General features: G+C 37.3%; 1 protein-coding gene across 1 annotated transcript in view; it reads right to left on the bottom strand.

Annotated features, from left to right (window-relative positions):
• Positions 1–26349, bottom strand: part of LOC126203778 (armadillo repeat-containing protein 2) — a 180502-nt gene that overhangs the window by 10494 nt on the left and 143659 nt on the right. The window contains exon 16 of the mRNA XM_049938146.1: positions 20133–20293. Within this exon, the coding sequence (XP_049794103.1) occupies positions 20133–20293 (161 nt within the window). The remainder of the gene's footprint in view (positions 1–20132; positions 20294–26349) is intronic.

Below are 26349 nucleotides of genomic sequence, written 5' to 3'. Positions count from 1 at the left end.
TCTGAAGGGCCTGAAAGACTCTCTATGATAGATATGCATAAATCTTCTCATCTGGTTTTGGGAAGACAACTGATTTTGAGGTTCACATAACTCTTAAAGTAATGGCTGCCCCATATGTTTTCATCTTGTCACTGATCATAGTCCATTGCTTACCTTTTTGGCCCTAAGCATCACTGACTAGACTGGAGCACCCATTGCCTCCAGTGCTGGATGCTGTACTTGTCTAAGATTAATTATCCTACCCACTAATTAAAAACAAATGTGGATGCACTGTCCCAATTCTGCATGGGATCAATCCAGCCTTCAATCAATATGGGATTGTTTCAAGCTTGTTTTAGATATGGATTTGACCATTTCAACACTTCCTTAAAATTGCATGATATCATGGCAGAACCCACAAGAACCTGATGTTATGCCGTCTCACTCATTTTCTACAACACAGATGGCCAGATACGCCTTCCAGGTCCAAATTTCATCCCTGCTGGCCTTGGGGGCGTGAACTACACCTAAGCTAAGAGGTTGTTTGTGGGTTTCAAATGAGGACCACTGCCTCATCCTAATTCTTCCCTCTTTTCTGCCATGAGTGCTGTGCCTCCTGCACTCTGTCCATTGGGTCATATCCTTGATGAAAGGTTTGATGTGGCAATATGCATTCAAGCCAAATATTGATGCTGGCTTCAAGGACCTGGTCTGCCAATTTTTCCCCTGTCAACCCCATCAATCTGCACCTCCACAGAAGTTCCCTCCCTGGTCGTGGCAGTTTATCCATTTAGATTTTGATTGTCCATCTTTGGGCTCTATGTGGTTGGTTGTGATTAATTCCTTTTCTCATTTCCCTTTTGTGCTCTGCATGTCTCAGGCCACTACTGCTTCTACTATCATGGCCTTGCAAAAGTACTTGGCCTTGAAGGCAACCCACACACCTAAGCTTCTGATAATGGAATTGCATTCACCTCTTTCAGACTTTATGCCTTCAACTGATACCTTTTACGATTTTAGATGGTTTTGTGTATGTAACAGGATTCAGCACACCAGCACCATGAATGTTCACCTGTCTTCTAACAGTCATGCAGAATTCTTTATCAGCACTTTCAAAACCTAACTCCACAGGGAAATGACATCCAACACCACATCTAAAGCCTCTTTAGTTTACTAGCAACTTGCAGTGCCACTTTGATTGAGGGCCACAGCTTGGCAGAGTAGCTACATTGCCACCTTCATCACACCTTTTTGGACATTCTGTACCCATTACCAGTGCACTTGTTGCTGAGGTGCTCTTCTGTGTGGGCACCCCAGTGTGAGCCTGTCAGTTTGGTTTGCAACTGACTTAGACCGACAGGATGATCTCTGTTCCGCATGGGTCCATGCTATATATATATATATATATTTATTTATTTTATTTATCCATCCATTGACAATAAATATTGTATGGATGTTGTCAAGCCATTTCAAAGAAATGGACACAAACAATATATACGTAAAAAAGTGCAAAACAAAATAATACAATGAGGTTAATAATAATACAATGAAAGTAATATAGCCTATATATGTCCCTGCTTGTTATTTTAAATGCATAGTCTGTTTTTCATAAGGCTTTAGTTTTGTCCTCCCTAAACAGCAAGTCCTTACATACACAACACTGCTTAAGTATATATTTACATCACACAACAGCTGTCCTTTAAGTATGTAAATGTAATGAATGATTAGGTAATGAATGATTAGGTACATATTGAGTATTTTCCATTTTGCCTTTATAAATATCATCAAAAAAAATTTATTGACCTACATAGTCATTAACACAATAAAAACATTGTTCTACTAGAAATTTTTTAAATTCTGTTTTAAATTTGTTATCATCTTCTAACTGCCTGATGTTGACTGGCAGAGCCTTGTACAGTTTTGCACTGATATGGCTCACATGCCTTTGTGTATTCGTTATTTTTGTTCACTGAGTATGGAATGCTGCGCTATTACGGGTATTGTAGTTATGAAAGTCGGCATTTGTCTGAAAATCTGCAATGTGGGTCCTGACATACAATACACATTTGTATATGTATAATGATGGTATAGTACGTATTCTAAGCTTTTTGAATATGGGTTTGCAGTGTGTCTGTGGATGACTGTGAGTTATTATTCGGATGGCCCTCTTCTGCAACAAAAAATTTGTTTTAGGCGCCCTGTTGTAGAACCCCAAAATATTATTCCGTATGTGGCAAGAGATTGAAAATAGCCGAAATATGCCATTCTGGCACCCTGTGAGGTACAAACATTTGCAATAATTCTGAGAGCAAAATAGGCTGAATTAAAAAACTTCCTGGCAGATTAAAACTGTGTGCCCGACCGAGACTCAAACTCGGGACCTTTGCCTTTCGCGGGCAAGTGCTCTACCAACTGAGCTTCCAAAGCATTCTTTGGTAGCTCAGTTGGTAGAGCACTTGCCCGCGAAAGGCAAAGGTCCCGAGTTCGAGTCTCGGTCGGGCACACAGTTTTAATCTGCCAGGAAGTTTCATATCAGCGCATACTCTGCTGCAGAGTGAAAATCTCATTCAGGCTGAATTAAGTTTCTGTGCAAGTTTTATTACGTGGTCATTAAAATTTAAGTTTTCATCCACATGAATCCCCAGCAATTTTGTGGATGTCACTCTGTCTAAGGCTTTGTCACCGCACACCAGATCGAGATTTACATTTTGACATCTTTTCCCAAACTGCATATAATTTGTTTTATTTACATTCAATGTCAACCTGTTTGCATTGAGCCAAGAGTGGATGTAATTTAGTAATTTATCAGCAGTTGTTGGTAGCAATTGCTTTGGTGCACTTATTATCACACTAATATCATCTGCAAATATTATTGCTTTGGCTGCATCATCTGAGGTGTGAAAATCATTTATATAGGCAAGAAACAATATGGGCCCTAGGATGCTGCCTTGTGGTACTCCTATTTCTACGTTTTTGCCTTTGATACTGAATTTATTTTGTGGTTGGAGTAAGTTGATGTCAGTTCTACAAACTGTGTTCTGTTTTTTAGGTATGATTCAAACCATTTTTTTCCTATCCCATGTATACCCAACGATTCCAATTTTTCTAAGAGAATGTCCTGGTTCACAGTGTCAAAAGCTTTGGAGAGGTCTAAATTTACTCCTACTACACTATAATCTTTTTCTAGATTTTTGATTATTTGTTCAGTGTAGCACATTACTGCTGTTTCGGTATTTTTATGTGCTTGGAAACCATGCTGATTTCTGTTAAGTAAATTATGGTCATTTAGATATGTGTTGATTAGGTGCTTCATCCGTTTTTCTAATATTTTTGAAAATGCTGGGAGGAGAGATATTGGGTGATAGTTTTCTACCTTATACTTGTCGCCGTTTTTAAATAATGGCTTCACTTTTGAAATTTTCAGCCTTTCTGGAAAAGCTCCTTCACTGAATGATAAATTGGCTATGTGTGCAAAGGGCTTTGTGATTTGTGGTGCTGTCCTTGTTATGATTGACACAGGCACCTCATCTATGCCAGCTGACATTTTGGGTAGCCAGTTTTGGGTAGCCTGTTTTTGGATATTCAGGTTTTTCTTCGTTTGTAAATTTTAAGTTTAATGAAGTTATTGCATTTATGAAATAATTGTTAATATAATTTGGCAAATCTTGTTTATTAATATTGACATTTTTTAAATTTTTGAGGCTAATGTCCTGGTTTTTACAACTCTTCCCCGTTTCAGTCTTCACAATACCCCATATGGCTTTTGATTTGTTTTCAGACTGTCTTATAAAACTATCATTACTCATGCATTTTGTTTTAGCAATTACTTTTCTATATACCCTCTTGTAATTCCTGACATATTCTATGAATTGTGGGTCTGTGGATGTTTTCATTTTAGAAATTAGTCTCTTTAGAGTTCCACAGGAAGTTTTGATGCCAGCTGTGATCCAAGAACTTGGCTTTGTATTGCCAAGTGCCTTATTTTTTACAGCTTTTTTGGAAAACACATTTCAAAATATCCCATGAAAATGGAAGAAAATGTGTTATATGCATAATTTGTATTTGTTAGGGATAGTACTTCTGCCCAAGCCTCATTAGTTAGCATATTTATGAATTCTACACAGTTCTCTGCAGAAAAATTTCTTTTATACATGAAGTGTGTTTTTTTCTCTTTCAGTGGCCTCAAAGGGATTTTGAGGACAAGAGCATTGTGGTCTGATAATCCCAAATCAGCATTTGTTACTTCAACTTCTGTGCATCCTACATTTGAAAATATATTATCAATAAGACCGACTGTATTATTTGTTATTCTTGTGGGTGTGTGTATGTGTGGAAGCAGGTTGAAACTACATAACAGATTTAGGAACTGGTCTTTTAGCCTACTTTCCCTCATAAGATTAATATTGAAGTCCCCACACACAACTACAGTGGCTCTATCGGTGAACAGAGTGTTAAGCAATATTTCTAATTGGTTAAAGAATATGTCTGCATCACCAGTAGGTGGTCTGTATATTTCTATGACTATGACTTTTCCCTGTATTTCATTCAACTACACAGCTGCAGCTTCAAAATGATTTTCCACACTCAATGATTCAGCTTCACACCTTCTTTTATAGCTGATACTTGGTTTGGTAAATATACATACACCTCCATTTTTGGTATTTTTTCTACAATATTGGCTTGCCAACTTAAATGGATGAATATTAATGCTACTTAGTTCAAAACTTCTGCACCAATGCTCCACAATGCACATGCAGTCAATATTTGCACTGTTCATAGCTACCTCAAGTTCTAATGATTTATTTCTAAGACACTGAATGTTTAAGCTTAGAATCTGCAGGTGATGAGGATGAGAACTGGTTACATTTGTATTTACATTTTGTGATGTCATACTCTGTTCCTTGCCCTGGCAAGGTACCAAAAATCCTCCAGAAGACAGGTTTTCTGCACCTTGTAGGTTGTTCACTGGGATATGGTGAGTTGCTTGCTGCTGCTGCTGGTGTAGCTCCCGGTGTCATTGATGCTGTCATTTCTGTTGTTGTTGTTGTTGTTGTTGCTGTTGATGATGATGATGATGGTGTAGCTGTTTCTGATACTTCAGGTGTTGGTTCTGTTGTTATTGATATGCTTCCTTGTGAACTTCTAGCACTTGGGGTGTTTTCTTGCAATGTCAGAACATCACACTTGTCTTGTAGTGGTGATGCTTCATTTTCAGATTCACCAAGTAGTTTGTGGGTCGTGTCCTTGAGGGGAATTACGTTTGAAGTGTCTCAACTTTCTTCTGTTTTGGCATTTACTATTTCTATTATTTTTGCAATTACGAAATTTTTTCCTATCTATTTAAATGGAAACCATGTCTAGTATGGAATCTCCTTCCTAGTTTGCTTATATCAATGAAAGTCACATTTTAGAATCGTTTGCATATCTGTTTCATCTCACTATTTGCACTTTCCACTTCTTTGTTAACGCAGGACCATTCTGCTAGGTCATGACGATGTGGTACTGAAAATACAATGACGTTAGTACATCTTAGTTCATACAGTCGCCTTTTTAGTGAAAGCAACAGATCTTGTTTTACATTTCTTGCAACGTCGTTTGTTCCCGCCAGGAAAACGGCAAAGTCTTTGTTGCTTAATGTGGGAATTTGTTTGTGGCTTATTGCAGTTGCTGTGCAGAATTTCGCACCTGGTTTCACCATGGAAGTTAAGTTCACATTGCTTTTATTACGAAAGTCAGTAGCTATGTTTCGCCCTTGGCTGTCTGAATATATTTCGATTTTTGTAATTGTTTTGGAGCTACAAAATGTAGGCCTAACTGAGCTGTTTATTTCCTCTTTCTTTTTCACACAAGCTAATAATCCATCGGAACTACATAAGGTCGGCAGATATTTGTTTACTAAATTTACAACGGATTTCTTATTTTTCTGCATCAACGAATTCTTTTGTTCTGGCTTATTTACAAGTCCCTTTTGCTTTTCACATGGTTCATGAGCACTATCACTAAACACTGCACTTCCACAATCTGTTGTGGAAAGTACTTGAAATAAGTTGTCATGCACGAAGCTTACATTTATTTCACAATTCTCTTGCTCTTGTACTTTTTGTTTCCGGCCGCTGCACTTCACCTTTGTCCATTTTTCGGAAACTGTCGAACTATCTTGCAGAAAACGTGGCGTGTTCACTTCAGTTTTTCTTTCTTGAATTTTAGTAATATCCACTTTCAGGGCATTGATTACGAACTGTAGGCTACTAATTCGTTCATTTAGCTTCATAATTTTGCCCTTGCAGTTTTCACACGATTTCTTTTTTGTCGCAAAATTTACGTTTTTGTGGAGAGACACATTTCGAACTTTTACCTTCGACGCCATCTTGCAATTGGATGATACTGGGGAAATCATACCAGAGTTTGGAATATAAGCCAGACCTGGTCTGGTCTGAGCCAGTTGTGATGTGACCTGTGGAGCACATGTTGAACATGCTACTGGTTTGGCCAAGGTGTTTATATTGTGGACTCTATTTGTCATAGACAGAAGTCTGATATGGTGTGGCCTCAACTTTGCTTTGGAATATGTACTTCAGGTATCTTGCACTGTTTCCAAGGAATATTCCATACACATCTCATGTCAATAAAATATGGTGTGGCCTCAACTTTGCTTTGGAATATGTACTTCAGGTATCTTGCACTGTTTCCAAGGAACATTCCATACACATCTCATGTCAATAAATCAAGGCAGGTGGTAGAGTGCCTAAATTGCCTTTTGCATAAGTTATTCTCTATTTCAAAAAGTTAAATCTTTACAGTAATAGAGTTACTTTATCCATAGTATACCTCAATTCGTTGTTAAAAATAAAAAGGACTGTAGAAATTGAAGCAATCAGTATACTTTACATAAAAATTTAATAAATTAAAAATACCACAATTATTTTAAGTAGTGCATCACACAAATTTTCGAGTCAGTGTAATGTTGATAGAATACTGACTAAATTAGGTGTACAAAATCACAGATGGCAGTAACCACATCAGAAGGCTAGAATAATGAAGCTGCAACAAACCTTTTGATGATACAGAATTCTGTATCACAATTTTATGTCATGAATTTTTTAACTATTTTTTTCTCTTTCTGTAAACATAGCAGAGATTATGACTGCAATAGTTGGAAACTTGAAGTGCCAACCTAATAGTCGAACTGGAAAGCATGCCACATTGCTGGCTGTAGTCTTCTGGAGTCTTAATGGTCCAGGAATTCTTACCAATGAAGATTGGAATAAAATACTCTTCTTTGTGAATAACAGTGTCAGTCTGCTCTTTGACACTGTTCAGCTAACCAGGAGCACTGGAAGATCCTAATAGAGGTGGTTAAAGCAATGATTGTGTAAAAAGAAATTAAGGAGGAACATCACATAGTCAAACAACCTGGAAGATTTTACCTTCAGTGACAATGGCTACAAAAGACTGCAGATTTACATAAAATGCTTTTATGGGCAAAATGTTTACACCACCCTTAGATGACTGGAAAACCTGTGCAGAAGAAGAGGTAAATTATTTACTGAACTGTCTTTTCTCTCCCAGTGTTGTGATAACGGTGTTATCCACAATGTTGTCAGAATTAGTCAACATTTGCAGACAATGAAAGCCATGAGGATCTACAAAAGGACTATCCAAGCAAGCCCTTGTTCATGTAAAGAGCCATAAAATATGCATGGACTTCAATTATGTTAGAACGTTCAGTCATAAAGCAAGGTTATAATATTTCAATTCAGTGAAGAAAGAAAGTAGTCCAAGAAACAGATGGATAAAGTGCATGGAAAAGACACCATTCTGGGCCTAAAACAAGTAGACATGGACCTTTTTTCTGAGGAAGTTGATGGAGAAGCCATCTCAGATAAGGGTAAAGATCTGAATTTCACAACTCCACCCTAAAGCATTCCAGTTGAAAAATTGTCAGTGCTGTCAAAGAATCATTGTTTCCTCTTCTGAATCTTCAGACTGAAGAAGTAAGAGAGAATGTACTGAGAATTCTGTGGAATACAAAACCAACCAAAGTGACATATCAGTGCAAGAAACGAAAGCTCTTAATGACCACAAGAGAAATGCAAACATTGTGGTGGCCAAAGCAGATAAGAGAAATGCTACTGAGTAACACCACAAAAATATAAATCATGCTCTCTCTCTCTCTTTCCATATGACAATTCCTACATCATGTATACAATAAAATGGATGATAATAAATTGAATTGAATATGATGGAACAACTATTGGTTGATCCTGTATGCTACGAGTTAATAAGCGACTCAATGAACAGAATTATTTAAAGCTTCAATTTGTTATCTGATTCCAGAGTGGATAGCTCTATTACTAAGAATCTAATGCCTTGAACAGCTGCCTCACCCAGGATATATGGTCTGCCAAAGACATACAAAGAAGGGTACCTGCGGGGACCTAAATTAAACAGAATTAACTCTCCAACTTATTTTTAGCAAGTCATTTATCCTGGAAAGAGATGTATAGTTGGGAAACAAATGCTTCTGTGAAAGGTTCAAAACATGTTTTAAAAATTTTATGTATGATGAAGATATCTGCATGTAACATTCCTGTAAGCTTTGATGTGAAATATTTATTTACCAACATCCCAGTAGCAGCAACTATGCAGAATGTGAATTGAGTTATGGACACTTTAAGGTCATTTTAACATGTGCTTCTACAAGCTTTCTCGGTCTATATGATTTACTACTAAATGCACTAGATCAGATTCAGAGTCTTTATTGCCACTGACCACATACAGTAGAGTTGGCTTTTACAGTGATAGCAGTTTACAACAGCAATCAAAGTATTAAAATTACTATTCATATTACATGCACATATCAAGTTATCTTGTATACAGCTATAATCTTAAACATTAACATCAGCATTGTCCATATCATAAAACCCTTTTCTATCGTAACTTTAATTTTTTTTTAGCTAGTCATGCAATTTAAATTTGAATTTTTTAAATGGCAGGGATCGATTAGTGAGAGGAAACTTGTTAAAAATTTTGAGGACAATCACTTTATGGGGGTTTCCTGTTATTGCTAGCCTGTGCCTTGGTATGTCAATATTTGTCTTGTTTCTAGTGTCATGTTTATGAAGTTCTTCTCTGATAACACATTCCTTAATGTTGTTCTTGACAAAGAGTGTAGGCTCACAGATGAAAGACTTGCCACTGTTAGTAGCCTAAGCCTGGTAAAGAAAGGGTGGCATTGCTCTTTAGGACAAGCGTTGTATATTAAATGGAGATTTTTTTTCTTGGACTTCAAAATGTTGCTGGTACAAGGAGAACGTCCCCATTTGAGTAGGCTATATGATGTATGTGACTGAAAGATCATGAAATGTGTCATAAAGATATAATTATTGCTGACCATATCTTTCACAGTTCCCACGTGAGGTAGGACACTCACGAAATCTTTTTACAGACTTGGTTGAGATGTTCTTCCCAACTGAGTTTAGCATCAATATGTATCTCTAAGAGTTTGGCACATTTATTGTCTGCATTCTCAGACAGTCCTAACATAAGCTTTTGTGTTTTGTCTGGATTACAAATAAGTTTATTGGCTGCAAACCAATTTAATGCAGAGTCAAGAGTTTCTTCAATAATCTTATCGAGAGTTGGGATGCCACGATGCGAAGTAAGTAAAGTTGTATCATCAACTTAGCTGATAATCAACTGTGATACACAATGGGGCAGGTCACTGATTGTCACAATGAAAAAATTTCTACTAAGGGTGTCTATTTTTCATTGAGACAAACTTTCTTCTGTTGGTCATGTAGGAAGAAATTAATGCTAATGTAATTTTTGTATACCATAATATTATAATTTTGTTAGCAATATGTTAAAAGGAATGCATTCAGATGCTTTACTTATATGACATAATACAAGTGAAACTGTTTTCTTATTATCAAAAGTGGTTAAAGTCTGATCAAAACAATTTCCAGAAGAGCCACAGTGTTATTTTTACATGGGCAAAATCTGTACTGACTATTGCTCAATTGAATGTATACAAGTGGTCCAAATATCGGCACAAAAGAAATTGGTCAGTCACTCTGGGAGAGTTGTTCATCATCCTTTTTGAATATGGGGATAACTTTTGAGATTTTGAGTGAACCTGTAAAAACTCCATGCTCTAAACATTTAAAATAATAAAACTCAGTGGCTTATTTATCAAGTGAAGCATTGGTTTAACAGGATAATTATACATCCAGTCTGCCCCTGATAGCTGAGTGGTCAGTGCGACAGAATATCAATCCTAAGGGCCAGGGTTCGATTTCTGGCTGGGCCGAAGATTTTCTCAGCTCAGGGACTGGGTGTTGTGTTGTCCTAATCATCATCATTTCATCCCCATCGACGCCCAAGTCACCGAAGTGGCATCAAATCGAAAGACTTGCACCTGACGAACCGTCTACCCAGTGGGCGGCCCTAGTCACATGACATTTACATTTATTTATTATACATACAGTAGCAACACATACTTTTGGAATTAGACAATTTGGAAATAGTTTTGTAGACATCATCGGGTATGATTTTATCCCAATGAAACAAAGGCCTTTCAGAAAACTTGGGACCAAGCAGATCCCTTGCAGATGTGTCTGTGACCTTAATTTTGTCTCCAAGATCTCTGAGTGATATTCAGAGTATTCATTCAATTCTCTTGGATGAAGCGAAGTTTGGGCTGAAAGAATTATCTTGTCTGATAACTTCCTATGCTGCCTTACACTTACTTGAAGCACCTTCTATGCAGTGGTGGCTGCTGAGCCATCCCATTGGTGGTACCAACGAAAACTTAGTTTGGTAGCATTGAACGTATTACGAAATTTTGTCGATTATTCATATATTTCACAAGATATTATATCAAGCAAAACATATAGAGAAACAGAAATAAACACTTATTACAACAGCACACTCCTTATGCAGAGTAGGAAATTGATATATTCCTGTAGAACATGATAGCAAGTGTTTGTATAAGAGAGAGAGAGATAGATAGATAGATAGATAGATAGAGAGAGAGAGAGAGAGAGAGAGAGTTGGGAGTTGCTTTAGCTATATTTTTTGCATGTCTGCAAGAGATATAAAACATAAGACTAACTCCAAAAAGCTCTCTCGCACACACAAATGCACACATATCAACAGCACAGTTCTCCACTCCTCGCAGGGTATGTTCAGTCACTTTAACGTGGCAGTCATAAGCAGGGGGTGTTTTGATGTATAGTTGTTTAAGACACTGGTGGAGATTGGGCCTGAACTACCACATAATGACACCACCAACCTCAGCCAACAACTGCACTCTAGTTGTTACCAAATGATTTATGTGCTCTGCTATGCTTTGACTTGTGCTTGCTGGTTGTTTCCTTTTCGTGTTTTGAAATGAATGCAGAGACCAATCTTGCTCTGCCACAGGGTTTGAATATGACTCTCATAACACCAGATGGAGTCAGCAATCCATATGTCCCTTATTACATCGGTTCTGCCTTCCCTGGAGCACAGAACATGGATGTAGGCTGCCAGCCCTGTGAGAGCGAGGTGGGGCTTGTCCCCCCCCCCCCCCCCCCCCACTCCTCTCTTCTGCCCTGGACAGCCACAACTCCTCGTTTGTTTTATGTTCGTGGCCAACTACCAGAAAAGTGACCGCTACAACATGAGTGACAGTACAAGAAATAATAGAGCATGTATAATTATTCAAACTTGTAATATGGATTTTGAGAAGCAAATTTAATCAAATTACCCAAATTTAAAACTAAAAGCATTGTCCTCACCAAAAGCAGCAAGTCCACAACTTTGGGAAGACAGCTTCAAAGTAATTAGTAGGAATGATACTGTAAATTGCATCTTCTTGTTGGCAATAAATCTGTCATCTCAGACTGAAATGTTTAATTTTACACAAGAACGACTTTTTGCAGGACAGCATCCCTAAGCACCCATTCTTCCTTTATAGTGTTTCATAGGAATGTTATAATTATCTTGAGCATTGAAAAGCACTGCTCAGCTTCTGATGTCGAGATAGGCATCATGATTAGCAGTTTCAAAACTTTAACAGTCTCATCGTTGAATGTGTCAAGAAATTCATCCTCTAGAATCAACAAAAGAAATGTAACTGTTCTCAACTCAGGCCTAGCATAGAAGACTTGAAGCTCACCCTTCAACTTCCTTTTTTCCAGAAATGTGTGTGTTTAATTTCAAGGTATTTGTCGGGGAAATCTGTGATGTATTTGTCAAACTGATTTAAATTAAATAAGTTGGGTGCAATGAGGTGTCCAGTGAACTGAGAAAGAAATTTTATTTCAGAAAGGATGGCATCACACGCTTCCAAAGCATCTCTTTTTTTATGCCCATCAAGAATCCGTGGCAACTTGGCAGGCATTGTTTCATAATTTTCGAAAGTAATCTTGTTAAGGATGGAGTCAATGTCATTTCTGATGTTTTGCATTATTGCTTCAATGTTCTGGTTGTCTTGCATTGCTGTGGTTGGTTCAGTTACCTTTTTCTGAAGCTGATTAAAAAGTAAGTCTGCATGAAGCATTATCTTATTGAAAAATGATAGCCAGAAAATGACTTCATTATCTTGCAGTCTTTGTTTGTATGAACTAGCTTTTTCAATAGCTGGAGATAGTTTTATGCTCTCACTTGTTTCAGTGACTTCAATAGCAGTAATACAATTTTTCCCCACTTTAAAAAACATCTTTTACTGAAACTTCCTGGCAGATTAAAACTGTGTGCTAGACTGAGGTCTCGAGTTCGAGTCTCGAGTTCAAGTCTCAGTCCGGCACACAGTTTTAATCTGGCAGGAAGTTTCATATCAGCGCACACTCCACTACAGAGTGAAAGTTTCTTTCTGGAAACATCTATCTAGTCACACAAATGAGGAAAGCTTTTTTGTATAATGCTATGCAATACTTTTGATCTCTGTGATGAGTTAGAAAAGAAAGAAGAATTACCTGTAAGGTGTGCAAAAAAGATACGGGCTTTGTGATTAACAGAGGCTGCCATAGACAGAAGGTTGAACTGATGTGCATAACAATGGAAGTAGTTTGCCTTTGGATATTTGTCTTTAATTTGAACCATGTTCGACATGCCACTCATAACATTTGCAAAATCGTAGCTCTGAGCTATTAGTTATGCTCCATCATTGCCAATTAATTGTTCAGTTTCTTTCAGAATACTCTCAGTTATACAATGAGCATGCTGACTTTCTGGATTAACAAAGTTCCAAAATCTTTCAACAGGTTTTCCCTCAACAACATAACATGAAACAATAACCAACTGAAATTTGCAAGACACATCTGTGCTTCCATTCATGACTATTGCAAACATAATCAGCACGTTTTATTTCTTTACGAACTTCATCACAGTCCACTTCCAATGTGCATTGCAGTAATTCATTCTGAACAGTCTTTGAAATGCCTTTGAACACTGATGCTTGAATAAGATGAACTTGAAGACATTTATCCAGTTCACTGCTGAACTGAATTAGCTCATGAAAAACCACCTTATTTTGAGAGGCCTTTTCAGTAGTTGCAGGGGCAACAGTCTGGATGATTGACTGATCTGGCCTTGTAACACTAACCAAAACGACCTTGCTGTGCTGGTACTGCGAACGGCTGAAAGCAAGGAGAAATTACGGCCGTAATTTTTCCCGAGGGGATGCAGCTTTACTGTATGATTAAATGATGATGGCGTCCTCTTGGGTAAAATATTCCGGAGGTAAAGTAGTCCCCCATTCGGATCTCCAGACAGGGGACTACTCAAGAGGACATCGTTATCAGGAGAAAGAAAACAGGCGTTCTACGGATCAGAGCGTGGAATGTCAGATCCCTTAAACAGGCAGGTAGATTAGAAAATTTAAAAAGGGGAATGGATAGGTTAAAGATAGATATAGTGGAAATTAGTGAAGTTTGGTGGCGGCAGGGACAAGACTTTTGGTCATGTGAATACAGGGTTATAAATACAAAATCAAATAGGGGTAATGCAAGAGTAGCTTTAATAATGAATAAAAAAATACGAGTGCGGGTAAGCTACTACAAACAGCATAGTGAACGCATAATTGTGGCCAAGATAGACACGAAGCCCACGCCTACTACAGTAGTACAAGTTCATATGCCAACTAGCTCTGCAGATGATGAAGAAATTGAAGAAATGTATGATGAAATAAAAGACATTATTCAGATAGTGAAGGGAGACGAAAATTTAATAGTCATGGGTGACTGGAATTTGGTAGTAGCAAAAGGGAGAGAAGGAAACGTAGTAGGTGAATATGGATTGGGGCTAAGAAATGAAAGAGGAAGCCGTCTGATAGAATTCTGCACAGAGCACAACTTAATCATAGCTAACACTTGGTTCAAAAATCATAAAAGAAGATTGTATACATGAAAGAAGCCTGGAGATACTAACAGGTTTCAGATAGATTACATAATGGTAAGACAGAGATTTAGGAACCAGGTTTTAAATTGTAAGACATTTCCAGGGGCAGATGTGGACTCCGACCACAATCTATTGGTTATGAACTGTAGATTAAAACTGAAGAAACTGCAAAAAGGTGGGAATTTAAGGAGATGGGACCTGGATAAACTGAAAGAACCGGAGGTTGTACAGAGTTTCAGGGAGAGCATAAGGGAACAATTGACAGGAATGGGGGAAAGAAATGCAGTAGAAGAAGAATGGGTAGCTTTGAGAGATGAAGTAGTGAAGGCAGCAGAGGACCTAGTAGGTAAAAAGATGAGGGCTAGTAGAAATCCTTGGGTAACAGAAGAAATATTGAATTTAATTGATGAAAGGAGAAAATATAAAAATGCAGTAAATGAAGCAGGCAAAAAGGAATACAAAGTCTCAAAAATGAGATCGACAGGAAGTGCAAAATGGCTAAGCATGGATGGCTAGAGGAGAAATGTAAGGATGTAGAGGCTTATCTCACTAGGGGTAAGATAGATACTGCCTACAGGAAAATTAAAGAGACCTTTGGAGAAAAGAGAACCACTTGTATGAATATCAAGAGCTCAGGTGGAAACCCAGTTCTAAGCAAAGAAGGGAAAGCAGAAAGGTGGAAGGAGTATATAGAGGGCGTATACAAGGGCAATGTACTTGAGGACAATATTATGGAATTGGAATCGGATGTAGATGAAGATGAAATGGGAGATACAATACTGTGTGAAGATTTTGACAGAGCACTGAAAGACCTAAGTTGAAACAAGGCCCCGGAAGTAGACAACATTCCATTAGAACTAATGACGACCTTGGGAGAGCCAGTCCTGACAAAACTCTACCATCTGGTGAGCAAGATGTATGAGACAGGCAAAATACCCTCAGACTTCAAGAAGAATATAATAATTCCGATCCCAAAGAAAGCACGTGCTGACAGATGTGAAAATTACCGAACAATCAGTTTAATAAGTCACGGATGCAAAATACTAACGCGTATTCTCTACAGACGAATGGAAAAACTAGTAGAAGCTGACCTCGGGGAAGATCAGTTTGGATTCCGTAGAAATATTGGAACACGTGAGGCAATACTGACCCTACGACTTATCTGAGAAGCTAGATTAAGGAAAGACAAACCTATGTTTCTAGCATTTGTAGACTTAGAGAAAGCTTTTGACAATGTTGACTGGAATACTCTCTTTCAAATTCTGAAGGTGGCAGGGGTAAAATACAGGCTATTTACAATTTGTACAGAAACCAGATGGCAGTTATAAGAGTCGAGGGGCACGAAAGGGAAGCAGTAGTTGGGAAGGGAGTAAGACAGGGTTGTAGCCTATCCCCGATGTTATTCAATCTGTATATTGAGCAAGCAGTGAAGGAAACAAAAGAAAAATTCGGAGTAGGTATTAAAATCCATAGAGAAGAAATAAAAACTTTGAGGTTCGCCGATGACATTGTCAACTGTCAGAGACAGCAAAGGACTTGGAAGAGCAGTTGAATGTAATGGACGGTGTCATGAAAGGAGGGTATAAGATGAACATCAACAAAAGCAAATCGAGGATAATGGAATGGAGTCGAATTAAGTCGGGTGATGCTGAGGGAATTAGATTAGGAAATGAGACACATAAAGTAGTAAAGGAGTTTTGCTATTTGGGGAGCAAAATAACTGATGATGGTCGAAGTAGAGAGGATATAAAATGTAGACTGGCAATGGGAAGGAAAGCGTTTCTGAAGAAGAGAAATTTGTTAACATCGAGTATAGATTTAAGTGTCAGGAAGTCGTTTCTGAAAGGATATGTATGGAGTGTAGCCATGTATGGAAGTGAAACATGGACGATAACTAGTTTGGACAAGAAGAGAATAGAAGCTTTAAAAATGTGGTGCTACAGAAGAATGCTGAAGATTAGATGGGTAGATCATATAACTAATGAGGAGGTATTGAATAGGATTGGGGAGAAGAGAAGTTTGTGGCACAACTTGACCAGAAGAAAGGATCAGTTGGTAGGACATATTCTGAGACATAAAGGGATCACCGGTTTAGTATTGGAGGGCAGCGTGGAGGGTAAAAATCGTAGAGGGAGACCAAGAGATGAATACACTAAACAGATTCAGAAGAATGTAGGTTGCAGTTGTTACTGGGAGATGAAGAAGCTTGCACAGGATAGAGTAGCATGGAGAGCTGCATCAAACCAGTCTCAGGACTGAAGACCACAACAACAACAACAGATTCATCATGGCCCCTGAAAGTCAGCTCCAAAGCACCACAGAATCGAATACAGTTTATAATTAAATTCAATATATATCTATTCTTTTCTGGATGTTTGTTGTGGCCATCAATTGTGAATCTAATTTCTGCTGAATGTTTGTTTTTGTCTATAAATGAAAGATCAAGCACATTATTCATGTGTCACTTTGACATTTAATGAACTTTCATTTTAGACCTTATAAGCCCAATATCAGTTATTCCAGTCTTACACCAATTAAAATCTCTTCCCAAATAACACACAAGGAAAACAAAAAACAGCATTGCTTTCTTCACAACCACAAATTCATTTCTTCTTTTGGTAAATTTCTGGATTCAACTTAAGGCATAAATTTTTTGTTTGCTGCTACAGATTCAGATTTGGGATTGGCCTAGCTAGTGTTTTTTATCTGAGAGTCCTGTCGCTAAATGGCGTTTTTAATAAATTTACTTTGTTCACGTCTGCTATTTCATGGTCAACTGAATTTTCCCTTACAGATAACACTGTGTAGACAGCTATATATGATCAATTACCTGACCTCACAATAACTACAATGTGTTTGTAGAGAGCTGTAATACATGAACATAACAAGTATAAATTGAAACACTACACCTTTGTTTGGAAAACAGATGCTCAACCGGTGCGGAATATGTTGGTTTTTTTTTGTTTTGTAGCAATAGCCCTGCTGTTGTGAAATATACCAACATTGAAATAATGGCTCTTAGTTTCAAAATTTAATGGCATAACTATATTCAAATTACATATAGCTATTTATAAGAATATTTAAGTGCATTGTTTCTGAATCTGATTTAATTAAGCTTTAATTAGTGTTTAGAAATGCAGTAGCATTAACTTGCATACAGATTTTAAAACTGAATTAGAAGAAATCTGCACCCCGATGTATTTTAACATGATCGCTAGACAGCAGATTGTTCTTCTACAGGTACTGCACTTTACTGCTCTCTGGCAGAAAGAACGTGAAGCTTTGAGCCACACTACATCCGGCTCTTCCTACATCATACAAAGCATCTAGAAGCCAATGGTTGAGCCTTTCACAGAGCCCTTATGAGGGCAGATGGTGCCAATCTGCAGGTGTCTCCAAGATTCAGAAAACTACCGCAAGAGTGCCGCAGTGAAACGTGTGTCTTTAAATCAGAGAATACAAACTCCAAAACAATGTTTTATGTGCAGTTCACATAGATTTCTCTTTGTTATAAGTGGTGCCATGGCACAGCAGCACTACCTCAGAAGCCGCTCCTCCTTCTATGTACTTTTCACATGTTGCTTTTAATAGCTTGTACAAGCTTAGTTTTGCAATATTTTCAACATCCAAGATAAGCATTGTAATCGAAACCCCTCTGTTCGGTTCCTTGATTATCCTCATTTTTATTTATTTGATACAGTATGAGCACGTTTTTTCTAATTTCTGTCAATTTTTTTGTATACCAGGCAAATATTGAATTTTTATTAATGGGGAACGTGAAAATCATAATTCCCTTTGTTTTTAAAGTCATGAAAATCATTTTCTTTTCCAGTTTTTCTTTTTTGATGCTCGTATACAGAGTCCCAGTTTGCATTTTTTAGCTTGTCAATAAATAACATAATGTGCTTCTCTCTTTGACCAGATGATCACTATACTGTAGCTGAAATCCAGCTAGGTTTGATAAAATTCGGATTGATACATGACTGATTGCTGAGTTCATCACTGATGATAATCATTTCACAGCCACTGAGTACAATGATTCCTAAAGTAATTGAATTTGCTATTTGCTATTTTCCCAAGGAAAATAGGCTATAGCAATAAAAGTGTTTACATCTTCCATACAGGCAAGTAGATCCATCCAAAACTCATTAATTATATTGAAAATGTTATTGATTTCCTTCTAGAAATCATAGATCCTTTGCACAGGACTGTGTTTTACAATTTACATTCCGTAACAAGTGCAGAGTACATTTTTAAACTGTGGCAACTGAAGTACAATAAGTGCTTATTTAGCATATCAAATTACTTGCTTAAGTAATGTAGAAATGTTGTCAACTGTATGGAGTGTTATGGAGACTCAGAGTTTGAGGTGTACTTCCTCTGTGGACTAACACTTTAATAAATGCAATAAAGTGGGCATATTAGTAAAGGGAATGACATTTTTTAATACTGTGAGACAACCAGATTGTTTTCTTTTTAAGCCACATCAATTCTAGCAAACTGATAATAGTCTAATTAGTAAGATAAACTGTCGGTAAATTTGTGGGTGTTTTTTACTTTAAAATAATTTTAGTTAAAATGCATAATGAGTCATTTAAACCAATATATAAACTCAAAATCATGTACAGACATATAAAGACTTATCCATGTCATCATGAGAAAAAGTATTTTGTTCAGTACAGCTTCATACAGTCAGTTATTGGGGCAACATATGCAGAGGAACAGATTTCTTATCATGAAATTACATGACAAGTTAGTTTCACTGTTACTGCCTCAGCTAAGAAGTGTTGTAGAAATTGATACATAAGTTTAAAGAAGCACCTGACTTATACACATTTTTTCATTCTGAAGCTTGTGTTTCAGGAACTTACCATTTTTGTATGCATTTGAATAGATACTCAACGTTTCTGGTTGCTAACAAGAGGTTCTTCCTATCTTTTTTGTAATTACAACAGTTAATAATGTGAGATAAAAATACTTGTACTGGATACTTCCTTGTGCAAAGATACGTATACAGTCAAAATATTTGTGGAAAGGTCAGTATCAGGAAAAGATAAAAACTGTGTATTTTACTCAGTTAAGGTAATGTGCTGCAAACTGTTGTGCAAGTGTTCAGACCCAGTAATAGTTGAATAATTAATGACTTTCTAAAACATCAAAACTAATTTACTAAATCTGAGTTTTAAGCAATACAATTTTGTAACAGAAAACATGATTATTCGTGTAAGTAAATAACTTACAATGTAATAAAACATATAATTATCGTACTGTAGCAAAATTAGTTGTAAGTGACATAAACAAAAATGTAATGTTTTTATTTGGTTAATATTTATGTAGGTAGCAGAGGCTGCAGGACTGTATATATGACTTAGGTTTTCTCAGAACTATCTATGACTGCCTCACACATGAATAAAATAAATAAAGAAGTTTGAAGCAAATGATGTCACATTATTAAGAATAAACACTCTGGACCTATTAACCCTGCACCAAGATGTGTATCCATCTAAAGTGCAATAATATTTATTAATTCTTTTGCACACACACACACACACACACACACACACACACACACACACACAGCACTTAAAAAAGACTGTGCCTGTTAGTGTGTGCTCTGAAGAATACCCCAAGATCAACAATTGAACTACCCTGATCTAATGTGCATGTCTATTGCTCGACAGCACTACACATGTTAATCAGTTATTTTAATTGATTTCATTATTCATTACATTCTACTCAGTTTTTTATTATATTATACAAAAACATACCTAGAAAGTCAGCAAGGATTTTAAGCAGGTCAGATGTTTCCTCATGGCCAAGTGCAGCATGCACATCACTTGATTCTGTACAGAAGTTCCATAATGCCTGGCACACAAATGTTGCCAGCTGCCAGTCACTTTCACCATACTTTGAAAGTATAGTTATCAATCTGCAATAGAAGCGTACCACAGTCGTGACTACATTTGAGGTGCAACCCCATTCTAGCACTCATATCAACTCTCCTTCCCACACACACAGAGTTACATTGTTCCTATAGTACGTAATAACAGAGAAGCGTAAATTTAAGAACTGCTTTGTCTTTAGGTACTGTGGTGATTTAAAGTAACAACTTATTGTGACTATTGACATCAATAAGCAGATTTTCCGGCCTCATTCATCTGTACTAATAATGTTTCAAATTCCAAAGTGGCCTGCTCTCAGGGGATCAATTCTGCCCTGTACTATTTTCTAAATTTTACATATTCTCTCCTGCCTATCTAGATGAACTACCATTGCTGGAAGAAAGAACACTGTGGAGAATTGACAAGGATCTGGACCTGAGTCTCAATTATACAGTTTTAATATTGTTAACTTCGGAAAAAAAAACAGATGTGTACAAGTGTTTTTACGTATAATGGGTCATCAAAAAGTTTCCATTCAAAGGCCATACAGTCCAGAATCAGTATTCTAATCAGGCAAAACTGATATGAGTACTGGGGCAATTATCTCAACAATGCACCAGGTAGAAGAAACCCATTTTGTAAAACACCCTGTCTTGCTGTCTGAAGTCCGTAACTGCCTGCTGCTCATCCTCACTCGACTGGAATCATCAACCCTTTAAGGCCTTTTTTTAGGAGGGCGAAGGTGCGATAATCACATGGGGAGAGATCAGGAATGTAGTGATGTGTGGGAGGCTAAGATTACAAGTAATTAACAACTGGATAAAATCATACTTAAGCAGAAGAAAGCAAGTTTCAACATATTAACTCAATGTTATTTAAAGCATGAAGCCACTAAATATGGAGAGCCACAATATTTCTATTACACGTGAATGACCTGGACAAATTCTGTGAGAACATCATTAGTTTGCTGATGGCATTAGTGTGCCACTTAGTGGGAAAGAAATGGAAATGCCTCAGAAGACTCCAGAAGAGACACTGAACAATGTTGAAAACTATTAGTTGCCAAATTCTGTAAAAAGCTCATGAAAACCTAATGAAAATGTTTCTAAACCCTACTCCCAACTATCCACGATGAACGCCAGAAAGCACGTTAGTGGGCAGTGTGGACCAGTTTAACTCCCACTGCTCCAAAGTATGCAGCAGTAAAGCCATTGTTCAAGAAAGGCTAAAATGAAAATTTGGCATCTACCAACCAGTAAGTCTTCTTCCAGTATGCTCAAAAGTATTTAAAAAAGTTGTTGCAGTCACGATCCAAAATTTGATAGCAAAATTTACTGTATTAACCTATTATGAGACGACATTTTTTCCCAAATTCATCATTCAAAAAAATACATGGTCATCTTATATTCGGAGATTAAACTATTGCTACTAAAGTCAACAATTTTCTGTACTTATTACAGTATACAGGGGTAGTCTTACATTTACAGAAGAAGCTTCAGCTACTGAGTTCACCTGCAGATTTATTTTGAAGAACTCAGAGGGGCAGGACTTGGCGAACAAGACTCGTGCTCCAACAGGTTTGACATTTTTCGATACACAGAAGTGCTCGATATAGCATCGATGTTGCTCAATCAATCATGCAACCCTGACATGCATGGTGCCAGTGCAAGAGACATGTGAGAAACTATGAACTAGCCACTACAACAGTCTATCAATATGATTAAAATTTGGCAGTTTTGTGAAACCCAGGAGAAGATAGTATTAAATTCTATTATCTTACAAACTTTTGTTGAACAAGTTTGCAATAAATGTTCTAATACATGTGTGGATACTGTGTACAAACATTAATGCCACTTTTTAAGTAAAGGTAACATTCAAAACTGGAAATATTGTCCTTCAAAAAAATTAGCTGGTTTGGAACCCAGACCAATGTTTTATTTGGTTGTGAGAATCTGTACTGATTTACTAAGGATTGTAAATGGGAAATTTGGTCCCTGCTCATGCATTAAAATACTGGGTAAAAGTGTTACCAGTTTTTAATCAGCTTTAGAATGTGATGGCAACATTCAGTTGAAACAACAAGGAAAATTAATCCAGAGTGGAATGCCTAACAAAGAAAATAAATCATATTAGACTGATTGTAACTTTTATCATGAGAATAAATTACAGAGGCAAGACTAGTTGTGGGAACTTGGATGTAACTTGATTATGGAATGAGCAACAGTTCAAAAATGGGACTGAAATGTAATTGCAATCTTTTATTTATGTATTAGTTTGTGTTGTTACATGTGACCTCCACACTAGAAGATACTGCAATCTGTTTTTCACAGCTGCTCAAACTCATCACTACAGAAGAGATGAAAGGGGAACAGTGACACCACAGTGACACCAGCTTGGCTGAGAGCTAGGATGATTGCAGGGAGGAGAACAGTGAGCAAGTAGCAAATTTTATCATGTTTCCAGCCATGGGAATCTATATCATGTACTTTGGATTTTTGTGAACATCTACCACAGGGCCAGCCGTGGTGTGCCAAACTTCACCTGTTCAATGTGTGTGGGCCTTGTGTGGGCCAAGGCCCAGCCTGTCACTCAAAATTGCAATAATCAACACATGGGATTCATTGTTCCATTCATAAGAAAGCACTTTGTGCTAAGTTTGCAGTCCTGGAGAATGTAAAGAAATTGGTGGTCCAAATAGTAAATTTTCTGAAGTCATGCAGATTATTCCCAGGTGTTCACAAATCAAAATTAGAACTTCAAAAATAGTTTGCAGACTTTGCATTTTAAGTGTACTTGACTGCAACATTTCCTTCAGTAAGACATTGCAAGGAAACTTCTTTTTGATTTGGTGGGGATACTTTTAAAAAGAAAATCACATTGTAGAAGGGACATATTCTGGTGAACAAAGTCCAATTCCCTAAGTTCCCTGGCCTTAAAGAAAATGCAAGGTTTGAAGAATTCATTGTGGCCTTGAAAGAATTACAGGGATAATTTTACCAAGATTTTGAGGATACTATCAATCTTAAATCTGCTACTGAGCTTTTTTCAAGACCATTTCTAGTTTCAATTGAAAGCACCCCTATGCATGAGCAGATACAACTGATTGACCACCGAGCGAGGTGGCGCAGTGGTTAGACACTGGACTCGCATTCGGGAGGACGACGGTTCAATCCGGCGTCCGGCCATCCAGATTTAGGTTTTCCGTGATTTCCCTAAATCGCTCCAGGTAAATGCCGGGATGGTTCCTTTCAAAGGGCACGGCCGACTTCCTTCCCCATCCTTCCCTAATCCGATGAGACCGATGACCTCGCTGTCTGGTCTCCTTCCCCACAACAACCAACCAACCAACCAACTGATTGACCTGTAAGGTAATTACAGTTTTAATGGCAAATCTTTTTATATTAAAACTGTCCAGGATGTCTACACTGCTTTCCTCAGATAGTTTTCAAGTCTCCACGATGAGGTTGAAAAAGTGCTAGGAATATCCGTACGAAAGAACTTTTTTATTTTTTTATTATGAAAGTAAATAAATCATGATTACATGGCAACATGAATGCAAAACTCTATGAAATTATCTGCATCAGTCAGTACGCCAATAGCCTGTGCAAGATAAAAATTATGTTATGCCTTCAGTGCACCAAAAATAATTAAATAATACTGAAAATGTGTTTTGTTTGTGACCTGTGTTGTTGAGAAATGTAAAATATAAAAAGCAAGTAGCATGCAATGCGATTGCACTGCCATTCAAGTGAAACACATTCACAGTTTTCCCCTCTGCCCCCTCCTCACACTCAGACAGTGTGGTGTAGCAGTCAGGGAATTTGAAGCGAGGCTGAGTACTTGGGGATGGTGCCCAGCCATGATCTGTGAGCTGAAGTCTTGGCCACTCCTGGTCTACAATATTTAAACTGCAGTCTGCTTGAATCCACTTGTAGGCAAAATTCAACTGACTTTACAATTGAACAAATACTAAAAAAAAGTGTTCATTTCTGCAGGAGATTATAAAAGTTAAATAGGGGCCAGTGTCATACCTACGTGTTTCTTGCTGCAGTGTTGTTGACTTACCATGACATATGATGGGAATGAAAGGAGATGTGTCAACTAGTTCTGCACAGCCAATGACAGAACAGTGGGCTAGCAATACGTCTGGAAGCAAGAGACATTGTAACATTGTCACATCAGCACAGAAGCTAAAACTGATATGTATTCAGAAGACACAGCTGTGCTCTCAGCTTCCACCATAACAATCACCTCAGAAACAGCAACATATTCTGAAGAAACAGCCAAATATTTGTGACAATGAAGATAAAAATTTCACAGCTGTGCTATGATGATGATGATTAAAAATAGTGATGCCACAGACTACAGAGTCAGTAAGGGAAAAACGTAGAAAATAAGACTGTCCAAAATTAATGTAAACCATTTCTTTTTGTTTATTTTATTTCTCCCAGTGTTATCAAAATGTAAACAATCAACAAATGACAGATACTTTATGTCAATAAAATATTGGCAGACACTTTATGCCAATAAAACAGTCTATAATTTTGATTAGTGAAAATATCTTAAAATAATTTTTTCTCAAGGAGCATCTTCAAAAACAGAGGTTCATCTGATATTGAGGGGCATATTATACTCAGACGAATACAGTAATATCATCACATTAAACCAGTTCGGATTCCAGAAAGGCAAGATTACAATATGTGCCCTCAACAAATTTGTTGGGGAAATTTGCTCTCTCTGGACAAATCCCAAAAAGTCACAAAACTTTCCTGTGACCTTACAAAGGCTTCTGACTGTGTAAACCACTGTTTACTGTTACATAAATTAGAAAGGTACTGTAAAAACGGTAGTGGCTTGAAATGATTCTAACCATATTTAACAGATAGAAAGCAAAAGACGTTGTAATGTCAAGGACAGGAAACTGTTTCACAGATTGGAAAATTATTTCACAGGGAGTCCCACAAGGTTTTATTTTAGGCCCAATCCTGTTTCATGTTCTGTAAACACTTTACCTCTAAATATAACACTCCACTCAGTTTTATTTGCAGACAATTGAGAAGACAGAACAAATTCCCCAAAGTGTAATTGACACCTGAAATAGTTAAAAATCGGGGTTGTCAACCTTTCTTACCTACAGCCCACTTTATGTCTGTTAGTAGAAACAATTTCTAGCCATCCACTGGTTCCACAATAATGGTGATTTATGAAGTAGGGAAGTAACTTTATATTATCAAATTTATAATGCAGAGTTACAGTAAGCTAAAGCATATAATGATAATTACTAACCAAATACTTTATGCCAGAATTCTCTGACAAAGTAGTGGAAATATTTTTAAAACCCCCAGTGCCTACCGCCCACCATGTTAGCTGAATGCCTTGTAGTGAGCAGTCAGGACCATGTTGTCTAATGCTGGCTTAGAACACTGGTTTGATGGAAATGGATTACCGTATTTACTCAAATCTAATCCGCACTTTTTTTTCTGGTTTTTGTAATCCAAAAAGCCGCCTGCAGCTTAGAATCAAGTGCAAAGTTAGTGGACGTTCTGAAAAATGTTGGTAGGTGCCGCCACAACTAACTTCTGCCGTTGAATATACGCACCGCTACACAGGTGCCAAAACCTCTGCATCAGTTAAGAAATTCAAAGAAAAGGTAGAAGAATGTAAACATTATGCCATGTATTTTTTCGTGTTTGCTGTTATCTCATTTAAATCCTGTCTGCCTAATAAACTACGAAACTAGAGTGAGACAACAGCAAACGTGGAAGAATATACATATCTTGTCATGTTTATTATCATATTATTCTTATGCTCAATAGTGATATAGTCAGAAATGAAGCACAGCAACTGACTAGATTTTTAAATCTAAGATGACTCTAATTTCTGTGCAGAATGTAATGTACTAAAGAGGCGTCTGCAAAGATTTTCAAATGGAGAAAAATTTTTGCTAAACTCTCATTCAGAACATCATCTATCATACACGGTCTATTATTTGGTTCTTGTTGATCATTATCAAAGAAAGCAGTAGTGTAAGTAACAACAAATAGCAGTCTCTTGCCATTGTTTCGCTAATGAGACAATTCCTCTCCTTTCTAATTGTAAGCGG

Source organism: Schistocerca nitens, chromosome 9 (genome assembly GCF_023898315.1).
Source record: "Schistocerca nitens isolate TAMUIC-IGC-003100 chromosome 9, iqSchNite1.1, whole genome shotgun sequence".
In the NCBI taxonomy this organism is placed as follows: domain Eukaryota; kingdom Metazoa; phylum Arthropoda; class Insecta; order Orthoptera; family Acrididae; genus Schistocerca; species Schistocerca nitens.
Note: the sequence above shows the minus strand (reverse complement) of the source record. Positions and strands in the feature narration are given on the sequence as shown.